Source organism: Anas platyrhynchos, chromosome 14, assembly GCF_047663525.1.
Source record: "Anas platyrhynchos isolate ZD024472 breed Pekin duck chromosome 14, IASCAAS_PekinDuck_T2T, whole genome shotgun sequence".
NCBI classification, from domain to species: Eukaryota; Metazoa; Chordata; class Aves; order Anseriformes; family Anatidae; genus Anas; species Anas platyrhynchos.
In genome coordinates this window covers 11,503,987-11,519,206 of record NC_092600.1, presented here as the reverse complement: position 1 = coordinate 11,519,206, position 15,220 = coordinate 11,503,987, and the positions used below count along the sequence as shown (strand labels likewise).

The window sequence follows — 15,220 nt, the reverse complement described above, 5'->3', positions numbered from 1 at the left end:
ATAGCATAAGAAAATGAAATATACTTAACTGTATGCTCGGGGAGTTGGGGGGAGAAGGGGGGGAGGGGGAAATATTGATCAGGAAAATAAATTTTTATCTTAAAAAAAAAAAACACACACAATTTTGAATAGAAATAGTTTGACTCAAGTACCTTTAACAGTAGATGTGCTAGTTCCTGTTGTTTCATTTTCTGATCTGTTTACTGCTTTTGTGAAGTAAATCTCATTTCAAAAACTATGTGCAGATAGAGCACACTTCTAAAAATGATTAGATGCAGTGTGCTTACAGATGCACATCAAGGAAACCTTAACTATCCTAATTCTAGATGCTCCTGCAAAAAAAATACTGATGTTGCTTTAGGTAAATTCATAAATTTGTTTTAAAAACAAAACATCAGGAGATATTTAGATTGTTTTACACAGTATGGATTTTTTTTAAATGAGCAAAAACTATGTGTAAATCATAGTCCTCCTAAACTCAAGTGTGTGTTTATTTAAAAACAATGTAAATCTACCTAATCTTACATGTAATTCTTTGATCTGTATTTAAAACAAACCTGATCATTCTCCACAAATTTGTTGATTAGTCGTTAATTTTGTAAAGCAATTTTGAGCAGAAAACGTGATGAAAACTGTGTGCGTACTATAGATGCTGGTTAAAATTGTTAAAGGGGTGGGTGTCTGGTGTCTGGGAAGTCTGTCTCCATGAGAAGACTCCTGTTCTCCCTCTGACTGAGGATTTGGTGTGCCTGTGAGATACCTCCCTTGATTACTGTGCCACTGGTGGAACTACGTTAACGGTGGTGAGTGACACTTGATTTAGAAGAGGTGTGAACATTTTTTTTTATTCCTGTTGAGTATCCAGTTTGTATCAAGTCTACTTTAGAAGAACAGAAAGTTCAAATCAGCTTTTTGTGCCCTCTGCACTGAAATGACATATTGTTGCTCTTATCAGTGGTAATGTAAAAAAGGCAAACTTCTCAAAGCTTCAGGTCTGGCTATTTGTTTATAGGGAAGGACATAGATTTCTACAAAACCCCAAATCTTCCTTTTGCTAAGTAACTTTGTTTGACAACCTACACAGAGTATTTCTCTTGTCAGCTAGTAGAATAGCTACTAAGGGCTGAGATGACTGCTGTTAAGGTACAAGGTATTGAAAAGTAACAGGTAATTGCTGGTAGGCGTTTATACCTGAGTCTCCTCATTCATAAAGCTGATCAACCTGCACCTGAGCTATGCAGAACTGAGCAATATTTGGGAAGTCAGGTAAAACCTAAAAACAAATCAACTCTTCTTGTCTCTTCATGTTTGGTTATAATGGAAATTCAGATATGCTGAAGTAAAAACTTTACAACTAATTTCTAATTCTATCTTTGAAGGTGTGATCTTTAGTCAAAATTTTAATTGGGTCTGCAGAAGAGATACATGAATGTAGCACAGTTTAGAGTGGGAAAACAATAATTTGGATCACATCTTCCAGTATAAGAGCCCATTTTTGACTTAATTTTCATTACTTGGTACAATTTTTTTTAAAAGCTTCTTGCCTTGCATTGTTGGAGTTTCATTGCTGTGCATATTGCACATTTGCCTTAGTAAATTTCTTAGGTGGCAGTAGCTGAATTGATACTTTCTTGCTTTTTATTTGTTTGTCTATTGAAGATGAAGGATTTTCTTTTGCTACTACATTTGGTCTGTAGCTAGAATATTCAGGATTCCTGCTTGTACTGAGCTGTGGTTCTTTTTTGGGGGGATAGCATACTTTTTTTTGAGATATCATACTATCTGCCTCTCCTCCTGGGAGTTCTGGTTTGTATACTTACATTCCAGATGTTTTAAGACACTTTCTTAAATTTTATTTGGTTCTGAAATTCTGGTTGTGGTTGGTTATCCAGAACTGGATTTTTTTTAGCATAACTATTTTAAAGGTGTGAAATCTGGTATATTATTTTTAGGATTGCATTTTGGAGTAGTACAGTTTACTAGGATAATGTGGAGTGAGAATTGTGATTCATAGAACGAGATGCTGCAATATGCAGAAGAATTGTTCTCTTTGTCCTGCAAACACCAGTCCCTTTGAGGAAGGCAGAGCTGAAATACAAGTCCCCTGCTCATGACTTTACATGTTCGTGGCATAACAATTATTATGCATATTCTCCTTCAGATTACAGCTGTGGTCACCTCTAAAAGCTGTTTGCTTAAGTTTGTGCCAACACCTTGAGTTGTACCAAGACAAAATACGAAGTTCTTGCTTCCATTTTTTTTTTTTAACTCATGCTCCTTGTGGTTTACTTACTTTCCCGTAACTTTGGGAAATAGCCATCCGTGTTGATTTGAGAATAAACAAAGGCTTCACCCTGGTGCAAAGGAAGTCTCTTTGGAAAATTGCATGCCCTTCTTAAAACGTGGGGAAAATGGATTTTGACATTGTCATGTAAGGGTTGGACCTAGTAGAAATAAGTTTTTGGTTTAAATTTAAGTCTACAGAAGCATCCAAAACTTTTGTCACGAAATAAGCGTTTTATCATGACCTGAGGTCCATATTGTGAAAATTGATTTCAACTTATTCTTTAATCAATTCCTGGCTATCATTGTTCATGGGCATCCTTTCACGTGGAAAGATGAAACAGTTGCTCGGTAGGAAGCAAGCTGCATTTTGAAAAGCTTTGTCTTAAAGATTAAAGCAACACGTTTTTCAAGTCCATCAGAAATTCCAGAGTGAGGCTTGACGCTTAGAGTCCCTGGAAGTGATCTTCCCTTTGATCACTTGTTTTGTATTCTCCAAGCTGTCTTTCCCCTGGAAGCAACGTGATTCACCTCCTTCCCTCACGCTGCTGTACTCCTACAGGTGTCCTTGTAGGACTCCTGATTGCTGAGACACGAGGAATTGCTGTGATCTGCATCGGGTGCGGTGTTGCTGCTACTTCAGAAGACTGTACTCTAGCTGTTGGTATTGGAAATACAACTTGCTAAAAATCAGTCGTTTGGAATTTATCCTCAATTTCCCTCTGGTCCTTCAGGCAGACGATGGGATTCTTGCAGAGGTCTGACAGAGCTGGGCCTGGCCAGGGAAGGGGATGGAGAGCTGCTTCTGCCATTCCTAGGAAGGGTTGTGAAGATGCCTTGGAGACTTTGTTGCGAGATGATGCTTGGAGTTAAAAATCTCTATATTCTGTAACCTTTCTAATTCCCTGAACTGAAACATCCGCGTGAAACTGGAGGCAGAAGTTCTCAGATGGGTTTTAGTTCGCAGAGCACAAAGCACGCTGGCGTGTCCCTTAGGCTGATCTGAAGCCTGACAGCCATTCTGAGGAAGTAAAAAATACACTTCAGAGAAAAAGAAATCCTGCCGTTTTGTTGACACAGCAGTTAACAGGAAAGGATTAACGACTGCATAATGTAGGATTCCTGTTAGATGGTATTTTAAAGAAGAGGTTGGGGTGTCAGTAATGTGCAGGGTTTGTGTTTTGCTGCCTGTGGTGCATTCTCTCACACTTGACGTTCTTACTGTGTAAGCAAAATGCTTAAAGCATGCTCATATCTCAAACACGTGATGAAAATCTAAAGTATGCAGGAAATAGTGTGACACTTCCAGTTACGGTTGTGAAATACAGAGAATTGGGTGAATCTCACAGTGACATTAAATGCATTTCATTAACAAATCTTAAAGTGGCTCAAGTGGAGTCCCTCCGCGTGCACCTGCTTTGTATGTCTCACATGCATACGTTTTTAGATGCCATCTGTAGCTGCAAGACCTGAAAGCATTGAGTCAGTATCTTGTTTGATTTAAAGTAAAATCAGTCCTTAACAGGGTGATTCGGTGTTTCGTGTTTTAGAAGGAATAATCTTTAGAAATCCAGGTAATATCTTGCACTCCAGTGCTTTGAGGGAGAAAATAATTGTATTGCACGAATTCTCATCTGCTGCTCTAAGCATAGGAAGCAGATGAAGTGTGGCAACTTGGAAACCTCTAAGGCAAACCTGGTTTGTTTGGGAAGGTTGTAAGGGAAGCAGAGCTGGGGATGCAGGTAGAATATCTTGCTGCTGAAATGTGGTGGCTGAATGTTAATGCTTGTTTGTGACCATGGACCAAGGAGAACGCTTTAATTAAAGTAGCATTTAAAATTACAGTGGAAAATGGTAACTTCCCGCAGTTTGTGTTACCCCTATCCCCGTGCATTCATTCATGCTTTCTCTCTTTCTGAACACGTGTAAGCTGAGTTATCTACAACCTACTCCAGTCTGCATTTCCTTGTCACGTGCAGTTGTATGTGGATAGGCTTCATGAGTGGTATTAGAAGCCACGTGGAGGATTTTTCTAAGACTTTTCTACCTACACTGTTTTTATATGAATAATTATGGATATGCAAGAGGAATCTTGAAGGCTGAACTATTTAAGCACAATTATTGGGAGAATTTTGCAAAAGTTCCTCTAACAATACACAGATGTGAGTTTATCCTTCGTGTCCCCTTGCCACTTAAATGTTTGAGCAGAAGCAGGTAACTGCACCGCGTATTTCTTACCTGCGGTTGTTAATGTTTTCCATTAGTTGTTTGCTCTGGGAATACTTCAAAGCAGTATTTATATTGGAATAAGTAAAGCTAATGAAATATTGCATCTAAAGAGGATTCTATACTCTGCAGTATAGAAACTTGGTATTCCTGCAGCACAAGTTACTTGTCAAATACAGATGTTACGTTAATAGGACTGTAAAGTGTAAGTGAAGTGCACTAGTGGTTAGTGCATCAGACCTTCCTGACAAGAAATCCCAGCTGAGAGCCTTGATTTGAGTTCCCCTTGTAGTCCCAAAGCTGGAAAAAACAGGGGAACCTTGAAGAAAATAGGGAGGCTTGTAGCTTCTATGGCTTGTGTAGTCTTTTAGCTGAGAAAATAAGGAAAGAGAGAGGCAGGTAGCCAGACATTTTCACTGTGTTACAGAGGCAGGCTAGGGTCTGGAGCATGCAATAGATATCCGTGGGGATATTTCTTTGCCTGTTCTGTTAAAGCTTTTCAGCCCTTACATTTAAAACTAGTCGAATAAAAACCAAGTTTCAGTTACCAGTTTCTTAAGTTGTAAAGAAAAAAAAAAGAGGAAATAAAATTGCACTACCGAACTACTTCTGTCCCTGAGCTGAGAAGCGCCGTCAGGATGAAGTCTTTTAAAGGCTGTGACCAATCCTAATCCTAAGGAGAACACAGTCTGCAGTTGTCAGCTTTCTTATTCCCTATTCCCCCTTCTGTCTTTCAGCCTTTCTGGGTTGTTACAGCCCTTCATGGGTTGTAGATAACTTATGTAACCTTTGGGTTGTTGTAACACGATTGAAGGTGTAAGTCACTGTCACTTGTCTTGCTTTGGAAACCTCCTCTGGTGTCTAGATGTGCTCTAACCTTTATGTGAAAAACTTTTTAATTCCAGATTTATACATTATTTCTGAACATTGGGTTTGTATTTTAGTGATTAAATTCACCTCTGTGGTTAGATCTAGTATATGATTGATCTCTAATGGTGACAGTTGCAATTTAAAAAAAATAACTAAATGTTATAACTTATAATATTTACAGTCTAATTCATAAAATTATTTTTCTAAATTAACACAGTTTGGAGATAATACGTTTATTATTGAACTCCTGGAAAGCTCCTTTACGTGAAACACCAACTTGTTTGTTGTTAGGAACACTTAATTTGTTTTTTTTTTTTTTCCACTTCTGTTTTGATACTAGATTGTTGCGGTTTTACAGGACTAAATTTCTCATACAAAATGTAGAATTTCTAAGAATGACTTCATGATCTGTTGTTACGTTTCAGCTGTGAATAGCAGAGTGCCCAGTGGCTCCACCAGCTCCTTGCACACTACGGAATCCCCTACACCTGAACCCTGCTCGCAGACATCCAGTAACGTGGCGTCGCAGTCGGTGCTCCCTATGTATCCTTCAGTTGACATTGATGCTCATGTGAGTAATGCCAACGAGGCTCAAGTGCTTTTCCTTTCTGTTAAATTTGGAAAAGACACTTTTTAATCTAGTACTGTCAAAAATGCTGAAGCTCTCTTAAAATATTTGTAATTTTTGACTGTCTTCTTTTCTTGCCCACCTGTGCAGACTGAAAGCAATCACGACACTGCTCTGACCCTTGCATGTGCGGGAGGTCACGAAGAACTTGTTTCTGTGCTAATTGCACGGGGTGCCAATATTGAACACAGAGACAAGAAGGGTAAGCTACAATATCAAAACAGTTTGACCTTGAACTACAACTTGAAATTTGGTGTTCCAAATAGGAATTTGGGATTCCTTGCTTCAGAAAATGGCCGGGGTTGCAAAAATAATGAATTGCATTCTGGTGCTTCATGTAGGAATATTGACTATGTAAATCAAGAGATGTCATATGACATTTTGTCTTTATTTTTAAAAGAAGTGCATCTATCTGAATTGGCATATTAGGCAAATTTATGAAGTATGAAGCACTTCCATCATGATTCACTCTTCACAAAAGACCTTAGTGTCCTAGATAGAGCAGTTGAGTGGGGTAAATATCAAATCTTGGATGACAAAGGTAATGTTTTGATTGTGGATAATGTCAGGTTGCGTATTACGTCATTCCTAATAAACAAATTAAGCAAAATCTCAAATCTCTTGGAGCTGAGAGAACAAAAACATCCCACTCCCCAGAGCTGGCACTGGCCACTGCAAATAACCAATGTGCACAGTGCTGATTTGTTCACTGGTTGGAATGATACTACATAAGAATTAAGTAGAAAGAGGTGACTTGCCTAGAGACATGAATTGGTCAGAAGTTAATCCGGAATGATCAGTGCGATATTGTTCAGATTTATTTATTTATCTGAAGAGCCTTTAAACATATTTGGGGTTAGGTCTAGAAGTCTCAAATTGTCACTATGAATTTTGCATTTCTGCTACTTACAGTTCTGAAATTCTCTAGGTTACTTTTAACATATTTTTTTGTTATTAGGTTTTACACCTTTGATCCTGGCTGCAACAGCTGGACATGTTGGTGTAGTGGAAATTCTTTTAGATAAAGGTGGCGATATAGAAGCACAATCTGAGCGCACAAAGGATACTCCACTTTCATTGGCATGCTCTGGTGGACGCCAAGAGGTACAGATATTTGTCATCCTTTAATTTTAATTCTTTTTTAAAATTTGTTTTCTGAATGGTGTTTTTTTGTTGTGAATGGTATAATACATCTTGTTTTTTTTTTTTAAAAAAAATAATAATAATTATTATTACTATTATATAAATGTTACTAGTTGTAGTCTTTCCCGAGAAGAAAGGGAATTTATTCTTTTTTCCCTTGGCTGTCCTGGTTTTGTTAGCTAGCTGTTACGATCATTCTTCTATCAATGTATCCCTAGAAGATGAGTAGTTTTGTGAAGGAGGTAGAGGCATTTAACTTCATTCACTGACTGCTACCCTTATGAATCCTCCCTGCTCTCCAAAGTTAAACCGTCAGTGCAGGCAGCCAAGAACAGAAACTGGAATTTTGTGTTGGTAGTACGTGGTTTTATTACTAGATTGATAAATGCAGATACAATGCACAGCACATTCTCAATAGAAGGACACGTTATACTAGTATTCTAATGATTCGGTTCTCTCAACTGTTTTATTTGGACTTCAATAGTCTGTTTCTCTTCTTTTTTTTAAACCCTTCCTACTTCAGCTGTAGTCAGACTAGCTTTGAATATACCATTGTAATGGCAAAGGATTCCATGCCAGGTACAAGAGTGGTAAGTTTTGAAATCAGTAAGGGCTAGAGATTGGACAAAATTGGAAAGTTTCCTCTTTGTCTTCCAAATCACGGTAAAAGTGGTGCTCTTAAATAAAATGAGGTATTGAGTATATAATGAGAAAAGATTGTACACGAAAACCTCTGTCCTCTTTTACTCACCTTTTGACAATAAGACACTGGCAGCAGACGAGAAAGTTTGAGTGCGATAGCTATTATCAAAGGAAGTTAAAGAAGGTTAAGGCCACATAAATACGTCTTCTAATGTGTGGTGTTTTTGCAGGTCGTTGATTTGCTGTTGGCAAGGGGAGCAAATAAAGAGCATAGGAATGTGTCTGACTATACACCATTAAGCCTTGCTGCATCTGGTGGATATGTTAATATCATCAAGATTCTTCTCAGTGCTGGGGCAGAAATTAATTCAAGGTAACATACCTAAGATGAACTGCTTCTAAGGCATATATTGGAATCTCTAGTACTTTCAGACCTCCTCGCAGCTTTTTATGCTTCTAACATATGTGTAACTTTTCATGAATCAGATGTAGTCTTATTTATATGCTGTTTAATTCTTTTGTGTACTTCAGCCATCTAAATGTGTAAAAGCTGAAACACCTCTCACTTGTTTATTAATTTTGGTAGTCTGTGGATGTAGTTACTCTGCTGGTTTCTGATAATCAGTTCAGAATTGCTAGTATTTTAGGTGATTGTCTGCTTTTGTATATTTTAAATGTTTCGGTTTGGCTTCCAATGAAGCATCTTGTTCCTCTTAGATATGCTTGCATTTTCCCAAGCGTTCATCCAGTTGTGGGAACTGTAGTGTTTCTTTCTCTCTAGGACTGGGAGTAAACTGGGTATTTCTCCTCTGATGTTGGCTGCTATGAATGGCCATGTACCTGCCGTGAAGCTGTTGCTTGATATGGGTTCTGATATTAACGCTCAGATCGAGACCAATCGCAATACAGCCCTCACCCTGGCCTGCTTCCAAGGCCGAGCAGAGGTGGTCAGTCTGCTCTTGGACAGGAAGGCCAATGTTGAGCACAGGGCAAAGGTAAGTGTGTGAATCGCCTTTCTGTATCACTTATTTCTCACAAGTATATTTCTAAGCAGTCATTTCTTCATGTTTTCCTATTACTATTTGGGCATTCATCTCTGTTTTCAGTGGTTCAGTAGCAAATTAGCAATGAAAGGAGGTGGATGTTTGATCAGGTGTCTTTTTCTTTAAAGATATTTGAACACAGTGCTTGCTGATGAAAGATTAAATATTTTTTAGTAAATACTCCTTGCCCCTGCTGTGCAGGCTTAATTTACTGCAAATGAAAAATACATGAAGACGTATTTAAAGTTCTGAGATGTTTGTTTTTGATGTCTTGTTTAAAAATGCAAGCATTGATGAAGGTGCATTGTTTGTATTGGGGGTGAAAGCAGACTGGTTCTTCCAACTTCATAATGTAGCTTAGATTGCCTCTTGCTCTCTAGTACTGGCAAACTTTTCAGGTGTGATGTTGGTGTGATATTCATCAAAAGATATTACTACATCTGAGTGAAGTCTAGACAGGAAGAGAAGCATAATGCTTGTAGTGATTCTCATATACAACAGATTGCTTAAGCCACATGAACAGAAGTAGTGGAATCAAACCCTGTAAAACTAATCTGAAAATGTTAGTGCAGAACCCATGGTTTCAGTACTGTGATTTTCTGTGCCTCTGAAATAGGTCCCATGTGTTGGTACCCTAGGGCAGCTTTGTATCTTGTGCCATAAAGCTTAAGGCTTGTGTGGACAGACAGATTTCCCTAGCACAAAACATTTTTGGTAACTCTTAAGACTGCTGAAATAATTGCCATCCTGCCAGCTTTTGGAATGGGTGTGGCTGGAGAAAAGGGGATATGGATAAAAGCCAGCTCTCAAATGGTCAGTTGGCACAAGTTGGCATTTAACAGTATAGTCGAGCAACTGATTTGGCCCTAGAAGAGTCATTCTAAGGGAGGCTAGAGAAATTATATAAAGCTAGTTTGGGGACATTTATGTAGAAATAATCGTCTCCATTTGGATCTGTTCTGAATTTTTTCTTCTAGATATGTTGTAAGCTTTGTTTTTGCTGTTGAGGTAGGTATCTGGCCGTACTTAATACAAACCCAGGCAAGCTCTTGACTAAACCAAATGGCAAGAGTTTTTCGAGAGATTGCTTCAAGTTAGGCTCCTTATATACAGCTAAGTAAACAAAAATCTGATTTCCACATGTAGAAAATCATGTATAGTTTACCTAAGTGTATTGTATGAGTTTCACATCATGTAATTCATTCTCTTTGCACAGACTGGTCTCACACCTCTGATGGAAGCTGCTTCAGGAGGATATGCAGAGGTTGGAAGGGTTCTCCTTGATAAGGGAGCAGATGTTAATGCTCCACCCGTGCCTTCCTCAAGAGATACAGCTTTAACAATTGCAGCAGATAAGGGTCACTACAAGTTCTGTGAGCTGTTGATTAATCGGTAAATTACTTCTCATTAGCAGCCCGTGTGTTCTGTAGCTATATTCCTCGTGGCAAGGGTACTCTTGTTTACATTGCCTCATGCATCTGAGAGCAAATGGAATGGGAACCTTCAGAAGTAGGATGTTGCATCTGCTCCCTACTCTCCCATGTTATCCTAGAGTATCCTGCTACTCCAGTGTTAATTAAGCTAAGCAGACAGTTGAGACCACAGGTAAGCAAACAGTGTCTGATTTGGCAGCTCTGTTGGCTGTGTATTAATGCAGCAGTTCACACGTGATCATTGTCCCACTGTCACTTGTGGGGCAAAGCCTGGAAGTAGCTTGAGCTCTTCAAGCACATCCCCATGTATAGCTAACATCCCAAGGGGCTGCTTTGCCCTGTGTTTAGTCACCATGTTAATGAAATGGTAAAGGACCTTTGGTTGCTAGTTGCATAATCGTGGTGCAGTAGGCTACAAGAGGTGGGTGCTCATTGCTGGGAAACGAGTAAAGGAGTCTTAAATAATCCTTGTGTTACTGTGTTGTGACATAAACGGATGATTTCAGGGACACAATTTCTCTTGCCACTGGGTTTCAGTAATTAAAGTTTCATATCTAATCGTACTCTGCTCTTTCATTATCTTACTTCTGACTTCATTTTTACTCATGCTTTATTCCACTTGATTACACTTGTACTCTTTTAGAGGAGCGCATATTGATGTTCGGAACAAGAAAGGAAACACACCCCTTTGGTTGGCTGCTAATGGTGGGCACTATGATGTAGTCCAGTTGCTTGTGCAAGCAGGAGCAGATGTGGATGCAGCAGATAATCGGAAAATAACACCTCTTATGTCAGCATTTCGCAAGGTAGGACACCAACTGGATTCTGTGTTTCAGTGCGGTGTTTTCAAAACAATTTCTCATTTGGTCTTAAATCTAAATAGTTGGTTTTGGAAGAATCAACACACCAGAATTTCTGTTTTGATAAAATGCTTTAAAGTGATCGTAATTTTGTATTATTTACAACGATCTTAATTTTTTATGATTACTTTAATCATAATCTGTGAACCCTAGACCCTGTATGGAGAAGAGCTAAGAGGTACTTCACACAGATCTAATTTATAAGAGGTGAAATCTTTGTTCCATAAAGCATGTTAAATAACTGTGCTATAGCAGAACAATTCATTAACTGTAATTGTTTTATCTTTAATAAAATATCAAACAAGTCTGCAGCTTTTTTTTGACAAATGACAGTACTGAGCATTCTGCTTCTGTCTTTCTATTGCTTTCAAATAAATTCAGAGGCAACAGAGACTTTCTTTGTGGCTGCACAGTGTACCCCATCAAGTGGTGGATCCAGCAGCAAAAGAACGTTTGCCAGGATAATGTTCAGGTGGCTTAGTTCCCTGATCAGACTCACCTTGTAACTGGACAAATTGCATTCGCTCAGTGGAGTGACTGGCCAGAAAATGGACTAGAGGTGACAGGTGGGGGCAAAACAGGGTTCTGGCTGTTAAAAACGTGAACAGCTGGCTTTGCCCTCAAGCCTGGTTTGCTCATTGTATTTTAAAAGAAACAATTACTTGCAAGAGAGCTTGTCATTGCCACCATTACATGCAAAAGTAAATGTACTGTCAACACTAAGCAAACTGTAACTGCCTTTCAGCCCAAATAGCAGTTTATCAGAAATGTTTTCGCAAATTTTGGTCTTCTGTACTGAACCAAGAGTATCAAATTCTTGTGTTGATGATGAATACTAACAATTTTATACCAGTGACAAGATTTTTCTTTGATATTCTAGGGGCATGTGAAAGTAGTTCAGTTCCTAGTGAAAGAAGTTAACCAGTTCCCGTCGGACATTGAATGCATGCGATATATAGCAACAATAACTGACAAGGTGAGTTTGAGAACAAACCCTGTCCAGTATTTTCAGCAAAAACGTGTGAGAAATTCTTAAATATTCAAAAACTGAATGTATGTTCGCTCATGTGCCTGTCTGATTCTGAGTTCTTTGAACATCTTATTAATCCAGAATTTAAAATTGGTGTTTAGTGCCTTAATCTGTTGAAATAGTTTGTATGTTTATGAATACAGGGAATCTTGTGCTTTGTAGAGCAAGCCTGTTTCCTTAGTTTATTACATAGGTGGTAAGAAAAATTTTGTGTTCCAGGACCTGTTGAAAAAGTGTCACCAGTGTGTGGAGACAATTGTGAAAGCTAAAGACCAGCAGGCTGCAGAAGCGAATAAGAACGCGACTATATTGCTGAAGGAGCTAGACCTGGAAAAAGTGAGTTAAGAATTGCAGTTGTGTAGCCTAATTGCTGAAGTTATGTGTAAATCTATAGGCTGTATTTCCTCTTGGTGTTTCTTTGGGCAGTAGCTCTCCATGCTATAACTGTATTTGCTTTCCTTAAATGTAAAATATATACTGAGGATGGCAGATTAGAACTAAATTTTGCTTTAGCCACTCCATTGTTGTTTTTAGGAAAGCGTGGACTTGGTGATTGTTACCTTAGGTAGTAGTAGCTCTTTTGCATTACTTCAGCACGGCTGGTAAGTTTGAATAAGGGAGATCTTCAGTCCTGGTGGTGTGATAGATGGTATGTTGCATACAGTGTGAAATATAGTCCATAGGTGTTGTAAGGACCTGTAATCAGGTTTGCAAAAAAGAGCGTGTCAGATGAGCTCAATGGAGTTGAGCAGATAGTGGGGAAAAGTCAAGTTCTTCCTCACTAAGAGTATTGATAAGTGTCCGGGAATAATGCAGAGGCTTCCGAAATACTCTTTAACAGGCTTTCTAATTAGAGGCTCTTAGAACTGCTGATGAACAGTTCATACTATTTCATTAGTGAGGAATGTCTCGGACAATTACATATTCATTTTTTTTAATTCTTCTGAGGTTGCTGACTTGTTAAACATCTATCAGTTGCTGTACAAAGCTACAGTATAGCGTAGCTGTGACTGATCCCATATACTAAAAATGTGACTAAAATGGAAAAATTATAGTAGTTTCTTCTGTAAAGTATTCTAGGATACTTTTGAGTCAAAGGTGGTAATCTCATCAGTATTTTTGCGACACTGTGAAATGTTTTTTTGAGAAAGGATAATGAGAGATTTTGCTGGCTTTCCAGTAAAATTGTTTTTATATCATCTCTTGTGTAGCTGCATTTTACTGACATTCTCTGGAAGCTTTTGAGACCAGCTAGTCCTGTTCCATGACGTCTGTCTGGTCTCTGCATGATGACCGTCACATACTGAATCATTATTGTTCACCCTGCTCTCCTCTCCTTTCTCCCCAATTCCACTTTGTAGGAATTATAAACATAATGACAAAAACTAAATTATATATTAATACTTTTTTCCTACATAGTCAAGAGAAGAAAGCAGAAAACAAGCCCTTGCTGCTAAAAGAGAGAAGAGAAAGGAAAAGAGAAAGAAGAAGAAAGAGGAACAAAAGAGAAAACAAGAAGAAGATGAAGAAAACAAACCTAAAGAAACTCTAGAACTTCAAGAAGATGATGATGAAGAAGAAAATGATGATGAAGGTAAAGAACAAGTGTTTCTGTGAACAATACAGTTGGGGTTGCCTGTTTTTTGCAGTTTGTTTGTTTTTTTTAAACCACCTAGTGGTTAAAAGTGAATCTGTTAGGAAGCTGTTTTTTTGGGTACTGTGACATTGTTGCATAGTTTCTGCCCTGGTTCTTACCCCTTCAGTCAGAAACTTGAGTGAGCAGTTGTCTTTGTTTTAGGTAAATCTGCTTTGTTCTTTTTTTTGGTCTCCTCCTATGTTCCCAAAGCTTTTACCTTCTTGGAGATTTTACAGCTGTATGTGGTGCAAATATACTGACAACTCATCAAAGAGCATAACTTCAGCTGGAATATCTTCAGGGGCATTGATTCCTATGTTTTGTGATTTTTGACTGTATATCAAATCTTTTTCTTTCAGTGGAGCAAGAAGTTCCTATAGAGCCTCCTAGTGCAACTACGACGACTACAATTGGAATTTCTGCAACTTCAGCTACTTTCACAAATGCCTTTGGGAAAAAGAGAGCTAATGTGGTGACTACTCCCAGCACAAATAGAAAAAATAAGAAAAATAAAACAAAAGAGACTCCTCAGAATATGCAGATTATTCTGCCAGATCAGCATATATCCCTAGCACAGCAAAAAGCAGATAAAAATAAAATAAATGGAGAGCCGAGAGGTGGTGGTGCGAGTGGGAATAGTGATTCAGATAACTTGGATAGCACAGATTGCAATAGTGAAAGTAGCAGTGGAGGTAAAAGCCAGGAGTTGAACTTCACAATGGATACAAATTCCTCTGAGCGGCGCTATGCCTCGTTGCTTATCCCTTCTCAGGAAGAAAAAACGAGCGCTTCAGCTTCAAAAACACCAACAAGGTGAGACTTCCTTGTTGCTTCCCTGTTGTTTCACTGTGTTTTACCTATGCCAATGTAAATTTTTCTGTAGCTCAGGCCCTACGCCATTTGGTACATTCCCATAATCTTAAGATTGTTTGCTTTCCTGTTAAATCACACTGTCAAGTTTGATTGCAGCCTTGTTAGAACACTAAAAATAAAATTTTTGATATTGCTGACTAGTTTTTAATACTACTTTGTGTGGTGGTTTTACCTGGCCAGACCCAGTACACTTTGTCAGAACAGCCAGTTTTCTCTGCACTGTTTTAAGTACCTGTGCTAAATTGGTAACTTCATTTGAATAGATTTTAGAGTGAATACACTGAGAATTTAAAAAATAAAAGCCAGTCTTTCTTATAATCTAGTTACAAGGTTTAGTTACCTCTTGATTGTTTTCTGGTTTCATCATTTCATCATCATTTCTGGTTTCATCATTTGAATTGCAATCTCTTTGTTTTAAGGAGGGAAGACGTTGAGGACTCTGAGCATTTCAACTGTCAGGTTGATGGCCAGTTTGACTTAACCTTGTCGAGCCAGAGGTAAGAGTCAAAAGAACTCAGGGAATGTCTAAGGGCCGTGTGAATGGTTTGGAAGA

At 38.4% G+C, this 15,220-nt stretch overlaps 1 protein-coding gene across 15 annotated transcripts in view; it reads left to right on the top strand.

The window, feature by feature from the left end:
* Positions 1 to 15,220, top strand: part of ANKHD1 (ankyrin repeat and KH domain containing 1) — a 114,970-nt gene that overhangs the window by 79,812 nt on the left and 19,938 nt on the right. For all 15 annotated transcript variants that reach the window (XM_072023231.1, XM_072023238.1, XM_072023233.1 and 12 more), the window contains 12 exons: positions 5,805 to 5,950; positions 6,098 to 6,209; positions 6,966 to 7,111; positions 8,023 to 8,165; positions 8,574 to 8,787; positions 10,052 to 10,227; positions 10,912 to 11,074; positions 12,009 to 12,104; positions 12,378 to 12,494; positions 13,578 to 13,752; positions 14,154 to 14,607; positions 15,087 to 15,164. In XM_072023231.1, coding sequence (XP_071879332.1) covers positions 5,805 to 5,950; positions 6,098 to 6,209; positions 6,966 to 7,111; positions 8,023 to 8,165; positions 8,574 to 8,787; positions 10,052 to 10,227; positions 10,912 to 11,074; positions 12,009 to 12,104; positions 12,378 to 12,494; positions 13,578 to 13,752; positions 14,154 to 14,607; positions 15,087 to 15,164 — 2,020 coding nt within the window. The remainder of the gene's footprint in view (positions 1 to 5,804; positions 5,951 to 6,097; positions 6,210 to 6,965; positions 7,112 to 8,022; positions 8,166 to 8,573; positions 8,788 to 10,051; positions 10,228 to 10,911; positions 11,075 to 12,008; positions 12,105 to 12,377; positions 12,495 to 13,577; positions 13,753 to 14,153; positions 14,608 to 15,086; positions 15,165 to 15,220) is intronic.